This window comes from Loxodonta africana, chromosome 21, assembly GCF_030014295.1.
Source record: "Loxodonta africana isolate mLoxAfr1 chromosome 21, mLoxAfr1.hap2, whole genome shotgun sequence".
Classification (NCBI taxonomy): domain Eukaryota; kingdom Metazoa; phylum Chordata; class Mammalia; order Proboscidea; family Elephantidae; genus Loxodonta; species Loxodonta africana.
The window spans coordinates 39,304,857-39,330,815 of record NC_087362.1 but is presented as its reverse complement, the minus strand read 5'-3'; the positions used below and the strand labels follow the sequence as shown (position 1 = coordinate 39,330,815).

At 41.6% G+C, this 25,959-nt stretch overlaps 1 protein-coding gene across 4 annotated transcripts in view; it reads left to right on the top strand.

The window, feature by feature from the left end:
• The window catches only part of WWOX (WW domain containing oxidoreductase), a 1,096,383-nt gene that overhangs the window by 803,911 nt on the left and 266,513 nt on the right, over positions 1 to 25,959 (top strand). The window contains exon 9 of one of the 4 annotated variants that reach the window (XM_064273755.1): positions 1,840 to 25,682. The exons of the other annotated variants lie outside the window; for them this stretch is intronic. Coding sequence (XP_064129825.1) covers positions 1,840 to 2,007 — 168 coding nt within the window. The 3' untranslated portion in view covers positions 2,008 to 25,682. Of the gene's footprint in view, positions 1 to 1,839; positions 25,683 to 25,959 lie in introns of those variants that run through there. 4 annotated transcript variants of the gene reach the window in all.

The window sequence follows — 25,959 nt, the reverse complement described above, 5'->3', positions numbered from 1 at the left end:
CTCGTATTTCCCACCTATTGTTTCCAGCTCTCATTAGGAAAAGGAGATTCAGAAGCATTGTCCTGTGAGTGTGCAGACACGATGTTATCATTGTGTTTACGGAGGTGGTTGGGTTCCCAGCACAGGGTACTCTGCTCTGATAACCGTCCCATCTTGATAAAACAATGCCCTTTACCCAATCCCAAACACATGCTGCAGGAGGAAGACTTCTGCTGATGGCAGGGAGGAAGCCACATGTTAACAAACAAGTTTGCAGGCCAGGAAGTTTTAATCAGTTCTTTCTACTGAGGGAGTTTTGATGGATGGAGGCCCCATTTCAGAGGGGTTTCCTTTAAACAAAACAATAATGCCATCGTTTCAAGAACCTTGTTCAACAGCTGAAAGCTGTGATTAATCCCCCAAAAGTCAAACATGGGAAGACTGGCAAGATGAGATTATTTGCTGAGTATAATTAGCCATGGTTATTACTGAAAAGAATTTGGCGGGGGGCGGGGGGGGGGAGGTTGTGCTCTTAAGAAGGAAACTTTGTAAAGGAGAATGGTTAGTAGGGTATCCTTAATTTACTGTCCAATCAATCTTGGATACTTTTGAAAGTGAAAGGGAAACACTATTACTAATTATGCCAGGACAATAGGCATAAATTGAGATTGTCCCCAACCACTGATGTATGATTACCCTGCTTATTAATAAGAAGGCAAACCCAGCCGCAATATTTGCAACCACGGAAAGACCCAAAGTGATCATGTCTGGGACAGAGTCTACGTTACCTAGGGAAGTTTGTAGTTGTAACATGCCAGGCTTAGGCCAGTCCTTTCCCATTTTCCACCGTATGGAGTTGCCAGTGTTACTGGTTAGTTTGCTTTCTATTGCAAGTGAAAGAAAAACCTCATTCAAACTAACTGGAAAAATATAGGTGTAACAAGAGCCTCAGTTAAAGCTTAATCCAGGAGCTAGGAAATTAGGACCTGGTTTCTCTCTTTTCAACCCTTGGTCCCATTTCCTTGACATTGGTACCATTATCTGACAGGTTCATTGTTTGGATGTCAGGACAAATGTCATCAGCTCTAAATCACACCCTCCCAGGTTCAAACCAGAATTTCTTTTTTTCCAGGATTCAATCTGCTGGGCCCGAGTTGGATCACATGGCTATCCTGTATCAATCACTGTGGCTAGGGAGATTTGGGACTTTTGCAAGGTTTGGGTTCCAGGATCCACCCTGGAGTTGGTACTGCAGCCCTCCCAAAGCTCATGAGCTAAGAGTTAGGAAAGCTGTGTTATCGTCAGCTACCGCTGAGTCGGCCCCTGGCTCATGGCGACCCAACGAAATGAAACACTGCCTGGTCCTGTGCCGTAGGTTGCAGATTGGACTGTTGTGATCCCTAGGGTTTTCACTGGCTAATTTTCAAAAGTAGATCGCCAAGCCTTTCTTCCTGGTCCTTCTTAGTCTGGAAGCCCCACTGAAACCTGCTCAGCCTCATAGCAACACACAAGCCACCACTGAGAGACAGGAGGTAGCTGCACATGAGGTATATTGGCCAGGAATCCGGGTCTCCCGTGTGGAAGGTGAGGACTCTGCCACCGAACCACTACTGCCCTCTGGGGAAGCTGTGGTTCCCCCAAATTAAATCAGAGTATTGTTACCAAAACAAGGGGAAGTGTCTTTGGGGTGGTCCAAATACAACAATACTCTTCACATACCTCCAGATGAATATAATGCACGTTGAGGTCTTATTTAGTAGGAATGGCTTGTTTGCGTTTGTGTAGTAACCAGGGAAGGTCCATCTAATCTGAGTAGCTATCTAACCCCACACCCAGCTGATTTGTTCTTTTTTAACTCAGGACTTTATGAAGAGAGTAAAGCAGTCAATTGAAAATTATCTGTACCCCCAACCTCCACCAAAGTCATCATCATCACATAAGTTCCAATACTTTTGTTGTAGAAACCCATGTACTTGGAACTTTACCACCCATACACCAAGCATGATGTCCTTCTCCAGGGACTGGTAACACATCCAAAGTACATGAGATAAAGTCTCACCGTCCTCACTTCTAAGGAGCATACTGGATATACTTCTTCCAAGACAGATTTGTTCATTCTTCTGGCAGTCCATGGTATATTCAGTATTCTTTGCCAACACCATAATTCAAAGACATCAATTCTTCTTCAATCTTCCTTATTCATTGTCCAGCTTTTGCGTGCATATGAGGCGATTGAAATACCATGGCTTGGGTCAGGCACACCTTAGTCCTCAAAGTGACATCTTTGCTTTTTAACCCTTTAAAGAGGTCTTGCACAGCAGATTTTCCCAATGCAATGTGTCATCTGATTCCTTGACTCCTCCTTCTGTGGTTGTTGATTATGGATCTAAGTAAAATGAAATCCTTCAACTTCAGTATTTTCTCTGTCATGATGTTGTTTATTGGTCCATTTATGAGGATTTTTGTTTTCTTTATGTTGAGGTGTAACTCATCTCATAGTATTATTAATTTTATTACTAATGATAATAATAGCTGATTCTGACTGAGGTCTATGGGATCAGCTCCATCAAGAAAGCACTACATACATTATCTCAACCAATCCTCAGGCCTGGGAGGATTTTCCTCTCATGATGCTCAGAATCAAGTTACTTGTCTAAGCTCCATGTCACATAATCTAAATTTACGTCTCTCTTTTCTTTATCTGGACCTAACATTATCAGGGCTTCCAAATCTGAGAATTTCTGCGTTGTCTATCCTGTCTGTTCTAAGAATACAGAACGGATGGTTAATTTTGTTACCTATGGTAAAAAAGAGTAATCTTCTGATTGAACCCAGGGCAGAAAAGAGGTCTTTAGTCAAAAGTGGATACGTGGTCTCGGTGATACTTCCTACACAATTTTATTAAGTTCAGTCATAGTTGTAGTAGGCTGTTCCTGTTTATCATTCCAATTCAACTTAATAAGTCACCTGAGGTCTAATACTAAGCTCTGTGGTGGAGAAGTTTAAGTATAAACACAGTGGTGTTAGTAACAACAGCAGGAACAGTAACCACAACAACAGACAGATCTTGAGTAATTGCTGTGTTGACCGGGTTCTTTGCTAATCGCTTATGGGCATTAGTATATTTCATTCCCTTACCAACTCCATGTGACTGAGATACCTTTACTGTATTAACCTGCCAAGATTAAACAGAGAACAAGTGGTAGATTCAAGAATTTGCATCCAGGCAGTTGACTCTGGAATCTTTGCTCTTATGTATTGTGCTCTACTGCCTACCTATACAAGATCACCATTGTACACCATTGTACAAGATCTTGTTTAAAAGCTATCACTGTCTTCTAATACCCTTCATTACTTTTTAAAATTATTATTCCCTCATTACTCTTAAGCAGCTTTATTTATCATCTTATGTGAGGATCCTAAAGATACAGTGTATGCCAATGTTTTTGCAATCCGGTCTGCACAGTTGATTTTTCATATATCAATGTCTACTTGTCTGCTAAAGTGATAGCGATAATGATAATGATGACTGAAAACTACAGACTACCTGACACATAGGTTAACGTACTGTTTTCATCCTTCTCACACTTTTTGAAAGAAAGAGCTGAGGGGTACCATATCAGTCAGGATAGACAAGGTATGCTGCAGTAACAAACGGTCTCACAATTTCTACAGCTTATAAAAACCAAGATGAGTCTTTGTACACGCTGTAGGCCCATCAAGAGCTTGCTCTACCTTTTGTCTTCTCTCCAGGACCCAGGTCAGCAGCACAGCTTCCACCTGGAACATTGGTGGACTCCCTTCATGGGGAAATAGACATGGCATACTATGTGCTGGCTCTTAAAATCTCTTCCCAGAAGTGATACCTGTCATTTCAGCCTCATTTCATCGACCAAAGGAAGTCACTTGGTCACTTCTAGGCAAAGATGTATGCTCTTCCCATGGAGTGAAGAATTAAATAATTGTCCACGATAGTATTATCTCCCATGGGGGCTAATGGGAAGTTTTCTTCCTTGCTCCTCTTTCCTGCCGTGCTTGCCAGAATCCTAAAGACACAGCTGCCAACAGTTTTCTGAACCTGTGCGTGACTCTCCCTGACTCCAGAGGACCTGGGGGATCTACTCTCTGCTCCCCCACCCTGGGCTCCTTACCAGTCACATAAATTCACAGCAAGGCACTACTGTTTCCAGATTCCCTGCCCTCATTAAATACCAGCCCGGCCTGAAAATAGTCCCAGTTTTACTCAGAACGCAAAGAACACCCAGGTCAAGGGTTTGATTAGACTTGTTTCACATCTCCGAAACCCTCCTTTGTCTTTCAACAAAAGTTGAGAGAAATGCAGAGAGAGAAAGTGTGACCTATTTTTTTATTATCAGCACCATTTCATCTGCAAAACACAACTCTTTTCTTCTTATTATGATGAACACGAAAATAAAATGTTTTCCAAAAGACCTGGCTTTGGCTGTCGACAGGAAGGCCAGGGACTTTTTCAAAACTCTGATGAACTCTATGAGCAAATGATCCCAATATTTTAAAACCATAATTGACTTAAAACCATACTCACTGTCCATGGATAATATGTGGTACTTTCCTACAAATATCAGCAGCCAGGTAGGACAAAACCAGCTCCCAAACTAGCTGTTTGCTTGATATTAAGCTTTGCCAGTCCAATATAGGTCACGTTTCCAACCAGATTTTGTGCTTATCTCTACATTACACCTTGTAGCAAGGGGGAAAAAAAGAGCTTCTTGACATCTTTTTGAAGAATGGCGCTCTTTAAAAAAACATAAGGGAACTTTTTTTTCAAACACTATAATGAGGGTATTCAAGTCTGCAGGCAAAACAGAGCTGTTTGAAAAGACATTAGCCTCAAAACCTCACTGTGCCAGAATAGATACAGCTACATCGAAATGCCACATTTGTCTTGCCATTACTTTTCACTGACTAAAATCGTTTGTTAATGAAAGTTCTAGCTGACATAATTTCAGCACCTACTGATGGAGACAAGATGAGTTTACTGACCATGAGAAATACAGTAAAATTGGGAGAGCAAGTATAATTCTGAACCACTTAAACACCAAAATAATAGTAACAGTGGCTCTTAATATAATTGAAAAAGAAGTTACCGTCTTTGCAGAGCTTTCACAGCCGTTAATTGAGTCTCTTAATAACTTTGTCACTTAGGCTGAGCAGCTCACTGGAGTCATCAGTGTACTGATGAGGAAACTGGGTCTTGTGTTAGATGGAATCTGGATGTCTACAGATCACGAAGGTAGAGAGAGGGACGGACTTCCAGCTGACTCTTTCTGAATATTGACTGCTACAGTAAGCAGAGTGCATGGCTGAAGTTTTAGTAGGGTGTTGGTGGTATTGTGTGCCATTGAGTCAATTTTAGTAGGGCACACTGGGACAAAGTCTTAGTGACCAACTGCAAGTTAGAGGGCACAGACCTTAAGACCACTCTCAGTTCTGACACCAACTGCATGTTCAGGGGATTCCCAGAGCCACTCTCAGTTTCCATAATTGTCTGGAAGTACTTGCAGAAGTCCCTAAGAGCTATCTTAAAAAAAAACAAAACAAAAAACCCATCATATGGTTAGGGTTTATTACAAGGAAAGGATACAAATTAGTATCAATCAAGAGAAGAAGTGCAGAGGGCAGAGTCCAGAGGGTTTCTAATGCAGAGTTTCTGTTCTGCTCTCCTCCTGGAGCCCTGGATGCATTATTCTAGTATGTGACGATACACACAGAATGTTGCTAACCAGGAAAGCTTGCCTGAGCCTCTGTGTCCAGAGTTTCTACTGGCGCTCCATTACATGGGCCTGACTGATTGCCCACATGGTTGATGCCAGCCTCCAGGTTGACTGATACGTCATGACGCAAAGCACTCACCCTAAGACACATTGTTGATCTTTCTGGTGTGGCCAGCCGCACCCTAAGACTATATGAGTTTGGCCAGTCCCCAACCTAAGCCACATGGTTAGACTCTCCGGTATGACCCAAGACCCCCAGGCAAACAAAGACATTCCTATCATGTATAACATCCCTAGGGCCTAGTGATCACCTCTCAGAAGCCAAATACGAAGGCCAGATCTTCTCTTTGGGCAAAGCCAGATTCTTTACTACGCAACTGGGTTTCTGCATGTATTTAGTGAATCTTTGATTGGAAAGGCTCTTACAGGTAACAGATTCCAGTCTTCCCATTTTACAGAGGCAGAAGCTCACAAGTTTGACCCAAGCTCTCAAGCTGGCGAGGCAGTGATGGAAATGGAACTTGAGTACTCCAATCCAGGGCTGCCATCACTGAGTAATATGGCCTGTGTTCAATAAGGGCTTATTAATTGGAATGAAAGCAAGAACTTAACACTAAGGTTTTATTTGGCTAGAAATATAAAAATCTGTAGAGAAAAATACTGTACATTCAAGAGTCATAATTCTCTTTCTCTTCCTTTCTGTCCTTCTCACCCTCCCACATGGTCCACCTGCCAAAATACCATCATCATAATCGTTTCTAGTTCAGACCATTCCAAAAATAGAATTATCGTGTTCTTCTATGTGAGTCCTTGATCCCCCCTACTATTTTTCTTGACTTAGCTTCCCTAATCTCTAGCTTGTATTTTATTTTTAAATGTGTGGGAGGCAGAATATAAGCTGTTCTCAGAAAATAGCTTGAGAAATTCTGCATATGTGTGTGTATATATATGCACACATATACACACACAGATGCATATATTTTATACGTATATATATATGTATATAAAACTTTAAATTCCTCATGAGTTATCAGCTTTTACCTAGATATCTCTTGAGAGGGGGGGAATGTTTCACTTTTCCATGAAGCAGGTAGTTTATTGTTTTTCCCTATCGGGCAAAATCCGTCATGTGAACTTTATTCGCCCAGAATAATAAATTATTTTCTACTTCAGAAATGTCAGAGGGAGAACTCAAGGGGTTTCATAAATGGTGGCTGATTGATAAAGATTATTAATTCACAGGTAAGTATCTGGTTAGAAGTGGGGAAGTGCTGGGTGGCAGAGGACAAATACCTGGATGGTCTTTCAAGGGAGGTTGGTGCTCCTGTGCCTTGTGAAGGGGTTTTGACTTGAAGCTACAAATTTAGAGGCAAAGCTTTCTAATGTGGCTGGACAAATTTTATGACAGTTTAACACTTGCAGGGCTTTTTTTTTTTTTTTAATGTTTGCTTTTGTGGGGATTGATTTAAAAAGTTTGTTTAAAAAAAATGGAACTTGCTCACATCATTTCTGTCAAGAAATATTTATTGCTGAATCAGGGTAATAGCATAATGGGAAGCTTTGGCATCAAAATATCTCCCTTAAAACTTGCCTTTGCTAAACCAAATCAAACCAAACGCACTGCCATTGAGTCGATTCTGACTCATAACAACCCTATAGCACAGAGTAGATCTGCAGCATATGGTTTCCAAGGCAGTAATCTTTATGGAAGCAGACTGCCACGCCTTTCTCCCGAGGAGCTGCTGGTGAGTTCTAACCACTGGCCTTTTGGTTAGCTGAACTCTTATTCATCTAGGAGGCCCTGGGTAGCACAAGTGGTTAAGTGCTCCACTACTAACCCAAAGGTTGGTGGTTCGAACCCACCCAGAGGCACCTTGGGAGACAGGCCTGGTGATCTTCTGAAAAGTCACAGCCTTGAAAATTCTGTGGAGCAGTTCTACTCTGCACAAAGGGGATCACCATGAGTCAAAACGGACTCAGTGGCAACTAACAACAACATTATTCATCCAACAGTTACTGTATTTTACTCAAATAACGCACACCTTCCACATTTGTTTGCCAACCATGCCTCACCCCACCCCTGTGAGGTATTTTTGTAAGCGTGCTATGCTTTCTTTTTTTTTTTTTACAGGAACATGCAAAAAAAAAAAAAAAGAAATTGGCATAGCGGCACTTACAAAAATACCTCCCTGGGGGGAGGGTGCAGATGGCAAACAAACATAGAAGACGTGTATTATTTGCATAAAAATATGGTATTAATTGATTTCAACGACATATGAGTCAGTAACTGTTTATGTCTTTAATAAGCTTAGGTTCTGAACATTTTTGTAGGATTCGCTATTTGATGTAGTCAGTTTAAGTGTTCCTTTAATACTTTATGTGCATCTCATTTAGACTGCTTTAGTGCGATGTGCCCAAGTTGGTGGGTGGACATGTGTCTGAATGTGTCTATTCCCTCACTAGACTCTCTAGCACACAGTGGGCTCTCAATTAATGTTTACCTTAATTTTAAAAAGGGTGAGAACATTGTTCATTTATATTTTATATAAAACGTGCTCATTGGCTAAGCCTTGTGCAAACCATGTGACCAAGGCTGATCATTACAGCCACTGGGTGGCAGCATACCTGAATTGAGAAAACAACCCCTCAACTGCTCAGACCATAAACAGAAAGTTCTAAAATGTCATCAAAATGAGATCCACACTTCTCAATTATTATTTGAAAGGACAGATCTCAGGGGAATTTTGTCAATGAAGTCTAGGGCAATAATTGCACTCCTTAGTGTTAAGAAATGTCCTCACACTTTTGAAGTATCCTGCTTTAAGTTTTCAGCATCTTAACCAGGAAATCACTTGTATGTGTTGTTTCTCTGCCTATTTCCACTAGGGAGCCATAACTATAAAACAGAAGGAATAATATTATAGGGAGGAGACACATATTTTTTAATATATTCTTGCTTCACCTAACTGTAAAGAACTCTTTCTCAATGAGAAACAGGCTTTCACATGTGTTCTTTGCCAGAGATTTTAGAAGAGAAGGCTCACCTTCGAGAGCTTTGGTAATATTTTGTTTCTCTAAGAGGGTGAAGATGCTGTTGTTCACTTTATCAGAGTGATGCTTTGGCCAAATATAAAGCAGTGGCTGCAACAGTGGGCTCATGCATAACAACAATCATGAGGATGGTGTAGAACCGGGCAGTGTTTCATTGTCGCTATTGAGTCAGAACCAACTCGATGGCACCTAACAACAACAACAAAAGCAGGGCTTGGAGGAAGGAAGGCAGCCTGACTTAAGCCGGGGCCCAGCTTAACAGGACTTGATCTTTCTCCATTCAGTTTCTTTTGAGCACACTCTTGCCTACCTTGAGAAGGAGGGTGAAATATGGAACTATTTCAGACCATGAATGTGGCTGGGCAGAAGAACCTGAACCAACAGGACTTGGGTGGGTGTTGAGAGATGGGAGTAGAACTAACTGTAGATTCTAGGTTTTACGATCAGTTAAGGGGAATCAGGGAACAGGTGAGGAGAGAGTGTTGTTCTTGATAAACTTTTAGAGCCCATTGAGTAAACTAACAACAACAATAACACGTGCAATTTAAATGCAGTTACTCATATTGTCTTTGGGTTACTGAAATTTTAAGTTCGTGTCTGTTGTTTGGGGACCATTCATTTTTGAAGTTATAAATATTTAGAAGCGTTCATTCATTCATTTTGCACTGTGTTCACTCATTTTGAAGAAAACAAATATATTCTTTTTCTGATGTTCTATGATGGGAGGGGTGGTTTTTTGGTTCATTCATTCAGCAGGGGCTGGTATTCAGGCAGTATGCACCAGTATGGCCATCACCAGTTGTGAACATATTAAACACTGCTGCACTGGTTGACAATAGCTCTCACAAGCCTCTCCTTAATCCATCAACTAAAGGGTTGTGCCCAGCATGGCAGGGGACCTGTGGTAGCAGGATGCAGTATTACAGTGTTACAGATATATCTGTTCTGATTCGTTGGCGCTCATGCCATGTTGTTGTAGTTAGGTGCTGTCAAATAAGTTCTGACTCATAGCGACCTCATGTATAATAGAATGAACAGTTGCCCAGTCCTGCACCATCCTCACAATTGTTGCTATGTTTCAGTCCACCGTTGCGGCTACTGTGTCAATCCATCTCATTGAGACCTTCCTCTTTTTTGCTGACCCTTTATCAATCATGATGTCCCTCTCCAGGGACTGGTCCCTCCTGATAACATGTCCAAAGTACGTGAGATGAAGTCTCACCATCCTCACTTCTAAGGAGCATTCTGGCTGTACTTCTTCCAAGATAACCCCAAGATTTGTTCATTCTTCTGGCAGTCCGTGGTGTATCCGATATTCTTCACCAACACCATAATTCAAAGGCATCAATTCTTCTTTGGTCTTTCTTATTCATTGTCCAGCTTTCGCATGCATATGAGACAATTGAAAATATCATGGCTTGGGTCAGGTGCACCTTAGTCATCAAAGTGACATCTTTGCTTTAGAGAGGTCTTTTGCAGCAGATTTGCCCGATGCAATATGTTGTTTGATTTCTTGACTGCTGCTTCCGTGAGCTTTGATTGTGGATCCAAGTAAAATGAAATCCTTGATAACTTCAATGTTTTTCCCATTTATTATGATGTTACTTATTGGTACAGTTGTGAAGATTTTTGTTTTCTTTGTGTTGAGGTGTAATCCATACTAAAGGTCACAGTCTTTGATGTGGTCATGCCATGTAGGTTGTTTAATGTTTTGCACATCACGTAGGGTGGCCACACTTACAAATACGTATGGAGACACTAAATGCCCTGCTAGGCTGGAGGGTGTGTTAATAGCGTAAACAACATACATGCAACCCCTGCCTGCAGAGAAGGCGCAATCTGGTCTGGATAAGAGAAGGTTAAACTAGTCATTAGGGACCACTGGTGGCTCAGGGGTAGAATTCTCATTTTCCATGCAGGGGACCCAGGTTTGATTCCTGGCCAAGGCACCTCATGCACAGCCACCACCTGTCTGTCAGCGGAGGCTTGTGCGTTGCTATGATGCTGAACAGGTCTCAGCACAGCTTCCAGACTAAGATGGACTAGAAAGAAAGGCCTGGCAATGTTCTTCTAAAAATCAGCCAGTGAAAGCCCCATGGATCCCAATGATCCAATCTGCAACTGATCATGGGGGTGGTGCTTTGTTCTCTGTGAGTTCTCTTGTGAGTCAGGGCTGACTTGATAGCAGCTACCAACAGTAAACTAGTAATGGCCACAAGATGTGGGGAATGTGTGATGTGAAGTTCAAGGCACTAAGGGAGCACCTTGCAGGGCAGTCCACTGGTGGGGAAAACCTAGGAACAAATGCCGCACAAGCCACTCGAAGCCTTACAGGAAAAGCAGGGCCTGGAAGAAGGAGCTCCAGATATTCATCCTTGGTCTCGCAGGTGGTCAGCCTTGCTGCCTCTGAGCTCTGCTCAACCCCACCCCCTTCTGCATTCTCCCTCCCCTCCCTCACCTTTGCATTCCAGCAAGTTGTTGGAAAAGTCTTTTTTGATATAGAAGACTTAATGGAGGCACTTGTGGTTCTGGACAGAGCCTGCATCCAGGCATCAGGAGAGCTGAGTACCAACTTTGACCTTACCACCAGATAGCTGGGGGAGCTTGGGGAAGCCACAGTAGCACCCCTCTGAGCCTGAGTTTTCTCAGATATAAAATGAGCCTTATTTTGAGGAGAGAATAAGGTATTTATTTCCTGTGGGTAGGGCTTTCCTTGCAGGGCCTCTTTTTGCTATGCTATGGAAATCACCTGAGTTTGAGCTTAATGGAAAGAGCACCCATGCTGGCTTCCAGCAGACCTGGCCCTCAATCCATTTTGATCTGGGTGACTTTGGTAAGGCATTTAGTTTCTCCAAGTTTTGGTTTCCTCACGTGAAGGGTAGGAATAATAATAATAAGACACACTTAGTGGGGTATTTCAAGATTAGCTGGGATGATACATGCCAAAGTGTAGGAGTGTGTTTGGCATGTAATAAGCCACCAATAAGTTATTTCTATTGTTTTCGTATGTGCCTGTTTACCTGTTTGCATGTCTGTTCGTAAGTTCATTGGGGGAAGGGTTTCTGTCTTTTCCTATCACCACCGCCCCCAGCATGTAGCTCAGTGTCTGACTCAAGCCTGCAATAGATATATGATAAATGGATGTTTTGGGATCTCTGAAGTCACGTAAATACTAGCACCATGGCTCCATTTTAGTTGAAATACTATTTGTGGCTGTGTGTTTTCCTTTAAATCCAAATTGGAGAGAAGGAAGGTAATTAAGGCATAATTATGAAACTTAGTCAAGCACTTATTTATTGAGCTTGCCTGGTGCCCGGGTTCATATCTTTTGTTTCTCATGTTTTAGTTTCGTTTCAGTGCCCTGGTGTGGGGGAATTTGCCTGTGTCCCCTTGAATGGATGTTTTTCTTTAGAAGGCAGAGTTAATAGGGATTTCTTTTAGCTGTGTTTATTTTTGTTTCTGACTCTGAAGTTCAGTGAATTATTCTTATTCTTAGCCATCCTTTTTTTTTTTTAAGTTTGCAGAGATTTGTGCTTAAAACTGAATAAACAGTCTCAGTTTTGTGTGTGCATGTTATAAGAAGTCTTGCTAGAATGCATAAACAAAAAAAAAATCATAATCATAAATCCTGGTTACTATGGTCGCCAGGACTTCAAAAGCCCATTGTCCATGTGTATTTACATTTTGTATTTTTCGTGTTTGGGTTTCATTAAACTCATGAGTTTAATAATAAAGTTTTTGGACCTATGCGTTCACTACCACTTTTCCCTTGTTTTAAGTATTTTTTTCCCCTTTTGAAGTCTCATTTTTTCATACAAGGATTTGATGCTTTGGGCGGGGGGGGTCTGTTAAAATAGTTGTAAATATACTTCTTAAATAGATGAAATGTAAGAAATTCCGAGAAGGAGTTTCTTTGACTTACTGGGGAAAAAAATAATAGGAAAGATAAAATGGGAGTGTTTGGTACATTTGGTTCTCTTTCATCAGCACTTTATGGACCCGCATTGCTGTGTTTCTGTAATATTGTGTATAAAACACAGTTTAAGTGATCATGCAAGCTTCAGTCTTGGAAAATAAAAAGATATGAACTTGAACCCTAGCTTCTCTGTGAAGAGAATTACAGTGTGTTTTAGCCTTGGGTTCATTCCAGTTAAATTTACGATATTTCCCCCTAACAATAACAACAACCAAAAGTACCCCTTTAAGTTGATATGTTTGTTAAACTTTATATGTATGCATGCATGTAAATGTACTTCTCTGTATATATAATGTACATTCACATATTCTTATGTTAGATATTTTGGGAATTTCCTTTCTGCTTTCAAATCATTGCACAGAATATCTGAGTAGACATCATGTCAAAATAATCAAAATGTATTTAACGCTCTCAAAAAATCCATTTAAGAATAAGAACATGGTTTGGGATTATTTTCAGATCATAAATTGGAGTGTAAATATTCAAATTATTTTCATAAACTATTCAGTTCAGTTGGGCTTTTATGTTATCATACAGTGATTTTTTTGTATTTAAGTTTTCTAGCAGTTCTCTTTTTTAAGAGCCTCAAGTGTCCCATAAAAAGCAAATACTTGAATTTTCAGTTTCTAGGTACTGCATATTTTTCCTTCTGCTTGCCTTATTTTTATAACAGTGATTTATAAAGACATTACTAAAGAAAAGGAAAGAAGGATTTTGAAGAGGAACTGCTATATAACACTGCTTAAAAATCTTTTTCCAATGCTAAGGAGAGAAAAAAAAATCCTGGCGTCATATCAGAGTGTGATCTGGGATCTAAGTATGATGGTCATACTTTGAGTCATTATCTTCCAAAAATATTTATTGCGCCTAGTGGAGAAGGAAGGCAGGATAAGATTGCCAGGCCCTGTTTCCATTTCCACTGTGGGGAGTGGTGAGGGGGAAACAAAAAGGCCAGTCTTGACTGCTTGCAGAGCAGCCAACCCATAGAAGCGCCATCTTAAGAAGACAGCTTTGATAAGAAAATGAAAGAATGAAGTTCCAGGGGGTCGTCTAAAATGACCAGAATCTGATCTCAGGCAATGCAGTAAACCCGAGGCCAGCAGGGATTCAGGAAATGCTATTGTGTAAGAACCCTTGCTTGTCCACCAATATCTATTCCATCCTCCTTTCTTAGTAATGGCCTTTTCCACTGGGCACATGGTGGCTTAGAATAAAGCTTCCATGTCCTAATTCCTTTGCAAGTCTCTCTGACCAAGCACCCAAGTTGCATGAGGGCTGGCATGGGAACAATGCTGTGAGTGGAGACGGAAGCAAATACAGCCTGTGTCCCTAAAATCATGCCATGCCACAGATTGATTATGCCATTTTTTTTACATGAACTTCTCTCTGGTAGAAGGCACTATTGTTTGCGTTTTCTATTAATTACAGTCAAACCTACAGCTATTGAATACATTTATCAAGGACAAATGGCAGAATGTAAGAGTGAGTGAGTCAAGTGAAGAGGAATGAACAATTAAAAAGTCCTAGGAAGGTTCTATAGTGCCACTGAGGCATTCATCCCACACGTATTTGTTTTGCATACCCTACTCTAGGTTGGTCACTGTTCTAGGCACCTAGGTGACAAAGATAAGCAAAACAGTAACATACCACAAAAATACCACAAAGTAGGTGGCTTTAATGAGCATAAATTTACTTTCTCACAGTTCTGGCCACTTGAAGTGTGAATCCAGGGTGTCGGTAGGGTCATGCTCTCTCTGAAGACTTGCAGTGAAAATCCTTCTTTATCCCTTTCAGCTCCTGGTAGTCTTGGGCGTTCCTTGGCCTTCTTTAGCTTATAGACAGATCCTCACATGATGTCTTCCCCAGTGTGTGACTACCGCCATGTCTTCCTCCCCTTTTATAAGACACCACTCAGAAGCGATTAGGACCCACCCTACTCTGTATGACCTCATTAACTTAACTGACAACAGCTATAAAGAAAAACCCTATTTCCCCAAACAAGGTCACATTCCCAGGTACAGGGGATAGACTTCAACATATCTTGTTGGGACACACAATTCAATCCATACCAGACGGTAGCCCTTTTCTAAACTGCTCATAAGGTTCTGTATCAATCTCCTTACAAGGTCACTAGTGTCCAGGTGTATCCAACAAGCAGACAAATTTTCCTTAAACTGACCAAGCAGTGACCTAGGGCAGCCCTTGAGATGCCCAGGTGCCTGCAGGCCTTTTTTCCACACCAACATTTCTCCTCTTACAGACACAGCCTATGTCCGGATAAGAACATGCTGTGTAAGACAGTTCCTCTTGACTTCACCCCTCAAAATGTGCAAACCGACAACCGCAGATAGATCCCAGATGCCATTTCCCTGCTCTCAAACCTTGAAGTGGGCCTGCCAGCCAGCACACCTGCCAAGGAAAATTCTGTCCTCGAAATGTTCCTGGCACAGCTTCCAAGAGGTGCCGACCAAGGGCTGGAATCGCTGACCTCCCCGAAAGAGAAGCCTGCAGCTGCGGCCTCTGGGGTGAATTCTCCTGATGGGAGGGTCCCATGGAATTAAAACAGACTGAGTCCACATCACACAGAGAGCTGGCCCATCACTTAAAGCCAGGGAAGTGGTGGTTTCGAGGAGGGAGCTTCCCAGAAGGCTGGTGACTCAGGCTGGTCCCAGACCCCTCTTGAAAGACCAAACAGACAAAATGAGGAGCCAAGAGGCCTTTGGTGATCATCCGATCCAGCCCCCTTGTCCACAAATGAGGACCCAGAGTTTCAAAAAACAGATACGAGTTACAGGAAGTCACCCAGCAGAACATGGGAAGGTGGAACCCTGTCCCCTCCCTCTGAGTGAACCATTACTGTCCAAACAGCAGATCACTTCCCACCCAAACCTGGAAGAACTATGGCAAGGAGACTCCTCCACAGCCTCTGATAAGACTTTTTACAGGATGTAAACCTGGGTTGTGGGTGGGGGACAGGCTTGGGAGTTGCATTAGTTTCCTAGAGCTGCTATAACAAAGTTCCATAAACTGGATGGCAACAGAAACTTATTCTTCCCTGGTTCTAGAGGCTGGAATCCAATTTCAAGGTGTCAGCAGGGCCTGCTCTCTGAAGTCTGTATGGGAAGACCCTTGCTTGTTGCTTTTGCTTTCTGGTGGAAGCCCAGGCATTCTTTGGCTTGAGGCAACATAGCTCCATTCTCTCCCTCCATCTCCACCTGGTCTTTTTCTTCCCGTGTGCCTGTGTGTGTGTCTCTTTGCCCCTTCTGCTAAGGACACTAGCCATATTGGATTAAGGCCCATCCTAGTCCAGTATTACCTCATGCTAACTAATTACATCTGCAGAGATCTTGTTTCTAAATAAGGCCACATTCATAGGTATTGGAGGTTAGGACTTCAACATATCTTTTTGAAGGACAGAATTCAACCTACACTAGGAGTCAAGGATATCCTTTGCTCCCCCCTGAGTACCTTGTTGCATATGGTACTATTATTACCATTTTTTAAAGGTGAGATGTTGGCATAGTGGTTATCAAGACAAAGGTGGTAGGATAGGTTAGTTAGGATAGGTCAGTGTGAACTGCTCCTTTGAAACATAACTGGTCAGATGACAAGACCAGTGGAGAAAGTGAGTAGAAGGTGGCATCTGTTTTTTCCTGCTCACTGCCCCTGCAAACATAATGCAAGTCTTGCAAATGTGGGGTCAATGCCAGAACCTAGAATTTAGATGGCAGTGGAGTCACAGCAGGTTTTTTAATAGGATGGAAAGGTGATTACATCTGGGCTTCTGGACAATTTAACTGCAGGTGTATATAGGATAGATGTCAAGGAAGAAGAAACTAGAGCAGAGAAACAAGTTAGGAGGTTATGATAATTTTTAAGTTGAGGCATAATGACATTCTAAACATAATTGATGTAATGGGTTTGGAAAGGAAGGAATGGATTGAGAATGGATAGAGACAATAATTTGGGAGGATAGCTGATTGGATGTCAGTGGTGAGGAAGGAGGTAATGATGACTTTTTGCTTGGGAACCAATAGAATGGTGGTCCATGGATAGAAACATGAAAGGCAAGGTTAGTAGCAGAATTAGGGGAAGCTGGTTGGTTGGTCGCTATGAGTTGGAATCGACTCAACAGCAGTGGGTTTTTTTTTTTTTTTTGGGTGGGTGGTTGATTAATGGTTGACTTTTGATATTTGCAGTGTGTGCCCTCCTTAACCTTTGACCCGGGTCCGAAATCCCTGGAGAGTGCTCCAGGTAGGTGAATATAATAATGGTTCAGCCCAAGCAAGTTTTCCCAGGGCTTATCCCGAATGGTTCTGAATCTTGCGAAGACCCCCAAACCAACCCCAATTTTGCAGGATCTCCCCCAGAATAAATAAGGCTTTTTTACTATCTAGATCGAATTCTTCTGTAGACTTACCTACCAAAGAATAAATGATGACCGCGTGACTGAGTGCTAACAAGCAATTGAAGCAACCCATTAAAACTCACTCTAGCCTTGTATTTTAATTTGCTTTCTGAGTAAGACTTTCAGAACTTCAGAACTTCTCCAGTTCCTGGCTGGTCTACTGTGGGCAAAGTCCACAGGCTGTGTGGGTTTTGGAACATGTCTCAGTTGTACTTTTTCCTCTTGGTTTGGAAACCAGCTCACTCTAGGCAAAGAGAGATTTCTGACAAGAGCTCGGCAATTATAGTTGCCAGCAAATGGCTCCAGTAGATCAACCACGAGTTAAGTAAGAAAAAGTAAGTGCTACTGTTTGAGGTATGTCTAGAGTATGGTTTTAATCCATCACTCTCAGGTTCATATAAAATTCCAGGCCTCTATGACTCTTTTACTTGAAGTATTACAGGGTGCTGCATGTTAAGTGGAAGCCAAGGGAAGCAAGGAGCTTTGCTCACAGTTAAATCTTGTTTAAGGATGCTTTTTAAAGCATATTAATCCATTAATAATCCATTTGGATATTGGAATATGGTCATATATTGTTTACTACAATATGTACTAAACTCGTTCCTAGAAAACTAAGTGGAAATGTAGTGTTAGACTACAGGAATTTTAAAACAGCCTCTCAATAATTCTTCGCACCAGTCATCCCCATTGCTAGATTTAAAAAATTCTTGGTGTATCAAATTTCCCTTAAAAGGGGCATACCTGTAAGTTTTTTTTTTTTTTTGTGAGAGGAGGCGCTTGTAATTTTGATAGCATTTCAAACTTACCAAAAAGTTAAGAGTAGTACAAACAACTCCCATGTACCTTTTACCCTGATTCACCAATACACCTGTGTTTTAATTACGCTATGTTAGATATAAGTGTAAGGATTCCACATTAACAAAATGATCCTTTCTCTTTGAGTATGTTCTATTGTTATGTAAATGAACAGAGGTGCTAGACATATGTTTATTGAGCTTTTTTAATGTGCCAAGCTCTGTGTTAAGGATCTTCTTGTTCTTTATATTATTCAATCCTCCTTTGAGGTATTGTTGTCTTCATTGCCCTAGGAGAGACGAGGTGACATTCCCAAGGCTGCACTTCACACTCTGACCTTGTGATGCCAAATGTTATGTCCCTTAACTGTCTCCATCTGATATCCTATGTCTGGACCCTACAGGGAAGACAGCAGATTGCTGTTTGGCAAGTCATTGTTGTTAGTTGCTGTCCAGTAGATTCTGACTCATGGCTACCCCATGTGTGCAGAGTAGAACTGCTACACAGGGTTTTCAAGGCTGTGATCTTTCAGAAGCAAATCACCAGGCCTTACTTCTGAGGGGCCTCTGGGTGGATTTGAACTGCCAACCTTTCAGCTAGTAGTTGGGCGCTTAACCGTTTGTGCCACTCTTTTGAGCGGAGAGTGAAAATATATTCCCACACATTTGGAAAGTAAGCTACAGGCAAGATGGAGTGGGGCAGGAAGCAACTCTGCCTCACCAGACCAGTGTATGCGTCCAGTCCTTCACAGGCATGCCACCAATCTTGAATCAGTGTATTCCAATGAAGATATTCATTGGGATGGGAATATTTATCAGGCATAAAGATCGGCCAAGGTCATGAACACGGCATCTTTGCCTGTTGGACACTGACTTGGGTGCTGGACTTTAAAGATGAATGAGAAGCAGCACCTTGAAAGGCCTGTGACTGCTGAGCATGTCTGCAGTGTGTTTCTGCTGGGGGATGATGTACAATAGTGTGCAATTGCTGCGACCGAGTTTTAGACTCTCCTTCTTGTGGCTTACTTTTGACTCTTGATACTTCTTTGGCATCAGCTTGCCAGTGGTGTTTATCCTTTGAAGGTGGACTTATTATTATATTTTTTAATGGCCAGAAGTCATTTCAAGTCTAGTCTAATGAATAAAATGGGGATTTTTTTTTTTTTTCAGTCAAACAAGCAAACAAACAGGGTTTACTCTCCTATGTGGCTTCTGAAATGGCTCAGAATGCAATTATCAAAAAGAAGTTCCTTGAAACACAAAGGCCTTTGGATTTGGAGGCAGGTGCATCCACTGGGAGGATCTGGATTTCTGGGTGACTGAGCCCTTTCAATGGCATCCTTCAATTCCCCAAATCCTCTCCTCCCTTTCAGCCCCTTTCTCTTCCCCGGACCTTCATCTAGGTGATATGGCCTGAGGGTATGGGTGCCAATTTTGATATTTGCACATGCCTTTGCTAACATTCATTGAATCTTATTGGAAAGACCCAAGGTTATCCTGTTTAGCTGCTTCAGCCTTCCCAGGATATTCATGGTTACACCATGGAATCTATATAACAAGAAAATGGAAATCTTTTTATATTTAAAAAAAAAAAAAATCACAGGTCTGAAGCTTTTAAAAATAAACATGGCTTCCATCCCATTACACAAAAATGCATTTGAGGTGGTCGTCATTTTATTTGGGCCATGGTCTTCTGAGACTTGGGACAATAACATATTTTTTTCTGTCTTATGTGAATGTATGCAGATTCTTAAAGCATGCATGCATGTATTACACACTTTATAAATTTGAGTAATAGAAATGTTTGTGTGTATAAAAAGATAGAATAAGGAGTATACATTTTGTATAAAATAACCTCTATGGTATTTGTTTACCCTGATTTTTTGATTTATGAGTCGTCATTGCTCACTATAGAAAAAGAAAAATAAATATGCAAAACACTGGTAGACTTTTAATGGGTTTACTTCCTATCCTAGCTCAGTGTTTCTCCACTGAAGCTGACCTTGAAATTGCTTTTTAAATACAAGTCAAAATATGCAAATTCCAGAGTATCGGGATGAGTATCCTGTTAGTTTTTTTTCAAATTCACATTTTTACATCATTTCCATCTTACACCTGGTGCTTTCTCTGCTTGTTAATCCATTTGCATCTGTGTGGTGGGTATGCGGCTTTTCTCAAATGCACCAATCCCCAATGAAGTGAAATGTTCCTTTATTTTTTAATTTACCTTTTTTGTTTGTTTGTTTTTAATGAGAGGGAAGCATCTCTTGCCTGTTGCTAGGTGCCCTAGAGTCGATTTCCACTCAGAGTGACCCCATGTGTACAGAGTATAACTGCCCCATAAGGTTTCCTAGGCTGTAATCTTTACAGGTGCAAATTGCTAGGTCTTTTCTCCCGCAGAGCCACTGGGTGGGTTTGAATGACCAACCTTTTGGTCAGCAGCTGAGTGCTTAACTGTTGTGCCACCAAACCCACTAAAAACCAAACCCACTGCTGTTGAGTCAACTCCAACTGATAGCTACGCTATAGGACAGAGTAGAACTGTCTCATAGGGTTTCCAAAGAACAATTGTTGGGTTCGAACTGCCAACCATTTGGTTAGCAGCCTGAGCTCTTAACCACTGTGCCACCAGGGCTCCTTATGTATTTATTTTGGTTGTGCCATCAGGGCACGTTGCCTGCCTGCCTAGTAGGTTTAATATCTTCCCTTGAGTCTCCATGACACCCAGGTGTTGTCCTTCTCATTGTTCCTTTATCCTGGATCTCAGGTCTGTCTTGAGAAGGAGTTGATTAAAGTCTAAGTGACATCAGCCAAGCACTTTGTAGTCACTCCTCATACCCACTCTGCTGCCCACTTCATTGGATTCCAAGGAAGTTTCCTCCATCCTTCACTTATATTTCACAAGAGTCTTCTGGAACCTGTGTGGTGTGAATTTGTATATATCATTTCCCCCTTGTTATGACCAGAAAGACTCGCAACCATGAATTTCACTGAAGTTTATGATTGGTCCCTGACTGCCTCCACCATCACATTTGGCACAGAATTCTCTTCTGGAAGCATTCTTGCAGTTAGATAAACAAGCAGATATACTGAACGGGTGCATGAATGATTAGAAAATATCCCAGTTCCAGAGGATAAATCTATCACGTGGGTGGAGAGGGTATGCAGGCAAAACATTTGGTTCTGCGGTCATTTGGAGGATTGGGCCCGGGCTATAATTAATGCCACTAGCAGTAAAAGGACATTAGGGATGTCGTGCATGTTGATTATTTCTTCATTTTGTTTATCCAAGTTTCTCCGCCTTGGAAGCTCTGTGGCCATTGCCAAAGAAAGCCCTGGAGACAGAGTGTTAGACGCTTCTCCCTTGTAAGTGCATCATTACCTCGCTCCAAACAAAGTCCCTTTTTTTTTTTTTTGTCAATAGAGGATGAAAACATTATTGGATTCAGGAGTTCATAGTAGTCCTGTATGCAGCTGGGGACGAGGGGGATAGATTTATGAAATGGACCATTTCAAATGGCATTATCTTCCCACAGTGAGGTACACCTTTCATAAATCATGGGAGAGTGCTTGGAAAAGAGAGCGTTTGTTATCCCTGCAGTACGTTGTGTTTGCATCCCCTGTAAACGGAGAAAGAAGAAATTCTCTGATTCCCTTTCCTGGGTTGAACAGTCAATTCATCGCCTTACAGTCAAATTATTAAAAAGAAGAAGAAGAAAGAGAAATGTAATAAATTTACTTCAGATAAGTCAAGGATTGTCCTCTGACTGTTTCAATCACGGTAAATTTTTTTTTTGCCTTCTTATTCAGGACATAATTTAATTAGGGTATTAATTAAGTTCCTTGGTTTTGTTTTTCACTGAAAATGTTATGCCGTATTTGGTCGGATAACATCCATGAATGTAACCCAGCCACAAAAGCAGGTGGAAGGGGCTATCGACTGAGCTTGTCTTTCCCTCTCTCTGCCTTTCCTCCATCTAGAGGTTGATGGATAAACTTTAGTGCATCTAGTGGTGGAGTTTCTAACATGGAGACTTCCTACTTTTCTTGTAGCCTGGATGTAATTTGCATAGAGAAGCAAGGTGGATTCTTTTTTGTGTGTCCCTGACATATTTAACCTACTTGCTAACAGTCAATTTACCATAAAGTTTTATTAGGCTTCTTAGATAATTTTTGTTCTTTCCAACAACTACGAGCCCTTCTAGGAGAATTATCCATCAGTGGTAATCAGTTGTGTCATGTTGATTCTGATTCATGACAACTTCATTTGTGTCAGAGCAGAACTATGCTCCAGAGGGTTTTCAAGGGCTGATTTTTCAGAAGTAGATCACCAGGCCTTTCTTCCAAGGTGCCTCTGGGTTAACTGAAACCTCCAACCTTTCAGTTAGCAGCCAAGCACGTTAACCATTTGCACCACCCAGGGACCTCTTCAGAGCAGTCTAACGCTTGCTAATCCTGAAACATCACCATTGGATCAACTCTGGAAAACAAACAGAATGGCCCCATTCTGCATTGCTCTATCAATGCCTTGGACTAAGCTGGAAAAATCAGGAATGCATGTGGGACACCTGACTACAAACAGGGTATAATATTGTAGGGATGGAACCAGCAATTAAAGGCAGCAGCTGCAAAGACTTTCATGCTTCCTGTAGCTCATTTCAGATTCCACCACTTAATAGGAAACCCTTTTTGACCACAATAACTACTTGGTGGACTAAATCTCTTTCTAACAGCCTGAAAGAGTTAACATAGCTTTTGAAATGTGGCATGTGCCCCTTGAGATGCTATGAGCCATGAGGAAGCCAGCATCCCTGCTATCTTAGACCTCTGTTGCTGATATCCACAGTCCTTTCAAAGGCCTGATTTTCCACTGTAAAGGGCTCTGTTTCCAGGTCCTTGGCTAGATATTTTAAAAGCTCATCAAGAGAAGGAAGTTTGAGGGTGTGGGAGGAAAGCAACAATAACTAGGAACATACTGATTTCTGAGAATTCCTCCTGAGTTTCTGTTCACGGTGGTAGTGTCAGCCTGTGATGAGATTGTTGTTGAATTTAAATTATTTTTGTCTTTCAAGACTCAGCACAAAGCATTCCTTCCTCTGGGAAGTCTTTTCTGTCCTTCCTCCCAGGTAGAGTTGATCCTCATAATTGGGACTGTCCTCTGCTTTATCAGCTTCTACTTTTTTCAGCCTCTATCACCTTGAAAACAGTTATGGCTCCTTGTCTGTTTCATCTACTAGATTGTGAACCTACTGAAGCCAGGAACTCTCGTCTTCAAGGTGTTAAAGAAACGTTTGTTGCAGCAATGAATTGAATCAAATTATAATCAAGTATTGGCAAATGTTGTGTTATATATATATATATTGACAACAATAAAAAATTATAATAAAAGCAAATTATAAACAGATGATGGGAGCAAAGAGCACAATAATATTAAGCCTAGAACGTCTTTTACAGAAGTCGATGGTCAAGAGGAGTTATCACCTGTATTTGATTTGGCTCACCGAAGACAAATCAAGTTGTACTCTTGAATCTTAAAAACATCCACTGTAAGCGCTTTGAATTCAATTTGGAACCAGTGGTGGGTCACTAACTGAGTGGCTTGTGGAGAGTTTCTAACATATGGGGATTGCAAGTCGCAATATCCAGGGCTTGGAACATCCTGGGACTACACTGATGTTCGGAAAACTGGCCCTTGACTCCTATAAATGAGTGAGGAGGCCCTGCAAGGGCATAGTGGGACGAGAACTTGACATTCCCATGTAACCATTTTCCCAGATAGCTGGAGGAGGTCCAGAAAACAGCAGGGAGGTTCTGATCAAAAAGCTTTGCCTAAATATCTAGAACAAGTAAAAAAAACAAATAATAATAGCAGTGATTCCTCTTTCACTTTCCATGGAATAGCAGGTAGCCCCAGTGTTGAAAGGGTGACATTGAGAAATGGACATCTTTTGAAACAATGAACAATTTGAATTGGGCAATTTGAATCTGCACCATTTGGTTTCATGTTCCTAAGTGAGGAGGCTATTTGTCCATATACGGTGGTGAAATTCACCCTTTGTTTAATGTATCTGAGGTTTCCCATTCAAAAAGAATCCAACTCGGGTTTGAAATTCTCTACCCTCACCCAAATTTTTTTTTTAATGGCTATTTTTTTCTCTCTTTTGGTGACATCATTACTCCTTATATACCCTGCCACTGCTCCCAAAATTTTTTTAGGCTTAGCATTTCACCCCTTTCTTGTTTGTTTTCTGTGCTTGATCTAACTTCTTGTTTTATTTCTATAAGGTGGGGTTTTTAAAGTTGGTATTTTTGACCCTCCTGATATGCCCCCAACATCTCAACATACCTTTGATTTGGTTCTTTCATGGTTTCCCAAAATTCTGAAAATTCTTTTTCTTTAGGGCCCATTTTCTACGTATGTTATGTGCTTGGTAGACAGAAGGCTGCTTTAATTAATACGGGTTTGCGGGCAGGGCTTTATCTCACAGTCACTAGACATAAGGACCAGTCCTGGCTCTGACCTTGACTTTCTCTGGGACCTTGAACCCATCACTTCATCTTACCATAGACCAGTTTTCTCATCTGTCTTTGCAAACTAGTTAATACCTATCCTACCTTCCTCACAGGCTTGTCGGGCAACTCAAAAGAGCTACTAAATTTCATAGCACATTTAAAGTAAGCTGTGCTCTAGAAACATAAGGCAATCTATTCGACTCTCTTAAATTTCTTTTTCCACTTCTTAAGAACATGAGACAGCTCAGCCTATTTTCTCTTTCTGAATTTGAAGAAAGAGTCGGAGAGTTCCTAGTATGAAAAAAATGGCCCAAGTACTCCCTGCGCTTGTTTACACAATGAAGGAATTTCCGTGTTCAGCCCAGGAGAGGTAGTTTCCCCTTCTCTCTTCGTCCCTGGGCAATGGAGAAATAGAATGGTTACACGTCTCCACCTCACAGGCATGCTACCGGCCTGAGAATCGGTTGCTCCCTTTATTTATCAGATTGTCGATGCAGGTCAGTAGCAGCTAAAGAACTTGGCAGTGGGCCCCAGGAGGAACCCTACAACAAAGCCAAATTCTGACGTGAAAATAGCAGTGGCAAGATGGGGTCGCACAGTGACCTTCTTTAAGTTAGTAGGATGGTTGTCCTTCCTGGAAGATCCCAGGGAAATACAGTTTTAGGAATCTATGCCACATGAATTAAATGTGGATTATAGAGAGGGAATTTCCCCCTCTCAGTCCTATCATTGCCTCTATAAAGGAATAAGTTAAAAAAGAACAATTCTTTAAAAATTATCCTACTACCAATAAATCCCTGTGAATAAAAAGAAGGGAGAGGGGAAGAAGGCGCATTAGTCTTCCATTAAAAATAGATCAAAAAAGTACCCAAAAGAAAAAAGCCCACAACAATGAAATAAATTAGGCTAATACAACTAGAGGCCTGCAAATGAGTTTGCTAAATGTTATATTTTCTCAAGCCACTTAGATTTTTAACTTCCTGTTTCTGCCTGAAGTAATAAAGGCAGGAACACTGTTATTAGCTTCAAACACCGTTTTTTTTTGCCCCTAGCTGCATTTGTTATTTTTTTTCTTTCCCCCCTCAGCTGTATCCCTGCATTTATTACAGCACAGGTGCATCTTGCTAGCTGAATGTTAACGGAGATGAAAGGAGCGAGGAAATGCTCTCTTTTCCTGCTTGCAGGAGCTGGGTGGCAAATCCACTGAACTTGGAGGAGTGGGGAGGGGTAGAGGAGGGGGAAGGGGGAGAGGAGGGGAAGGGGGAAGGGGGAGAGGAGGGGGAGGGGGAAGGGGGAAAGGAGGGGGAGGGGGAAGGGGAGAGGAGGGGGAGGGGGGAGGAGGGAGGAGGGAAAGGGTGCAGGCTAGCGGGACCCTTTCGGTGGGGAAGCTGTGCCCCTGACAGGCTGTCTGTTACTGCTTTTCAAGGCAGTAACATAAGAGGGTCTGTTCCCTCCTCACTCTATGATCAGATAACCTTTCATCAC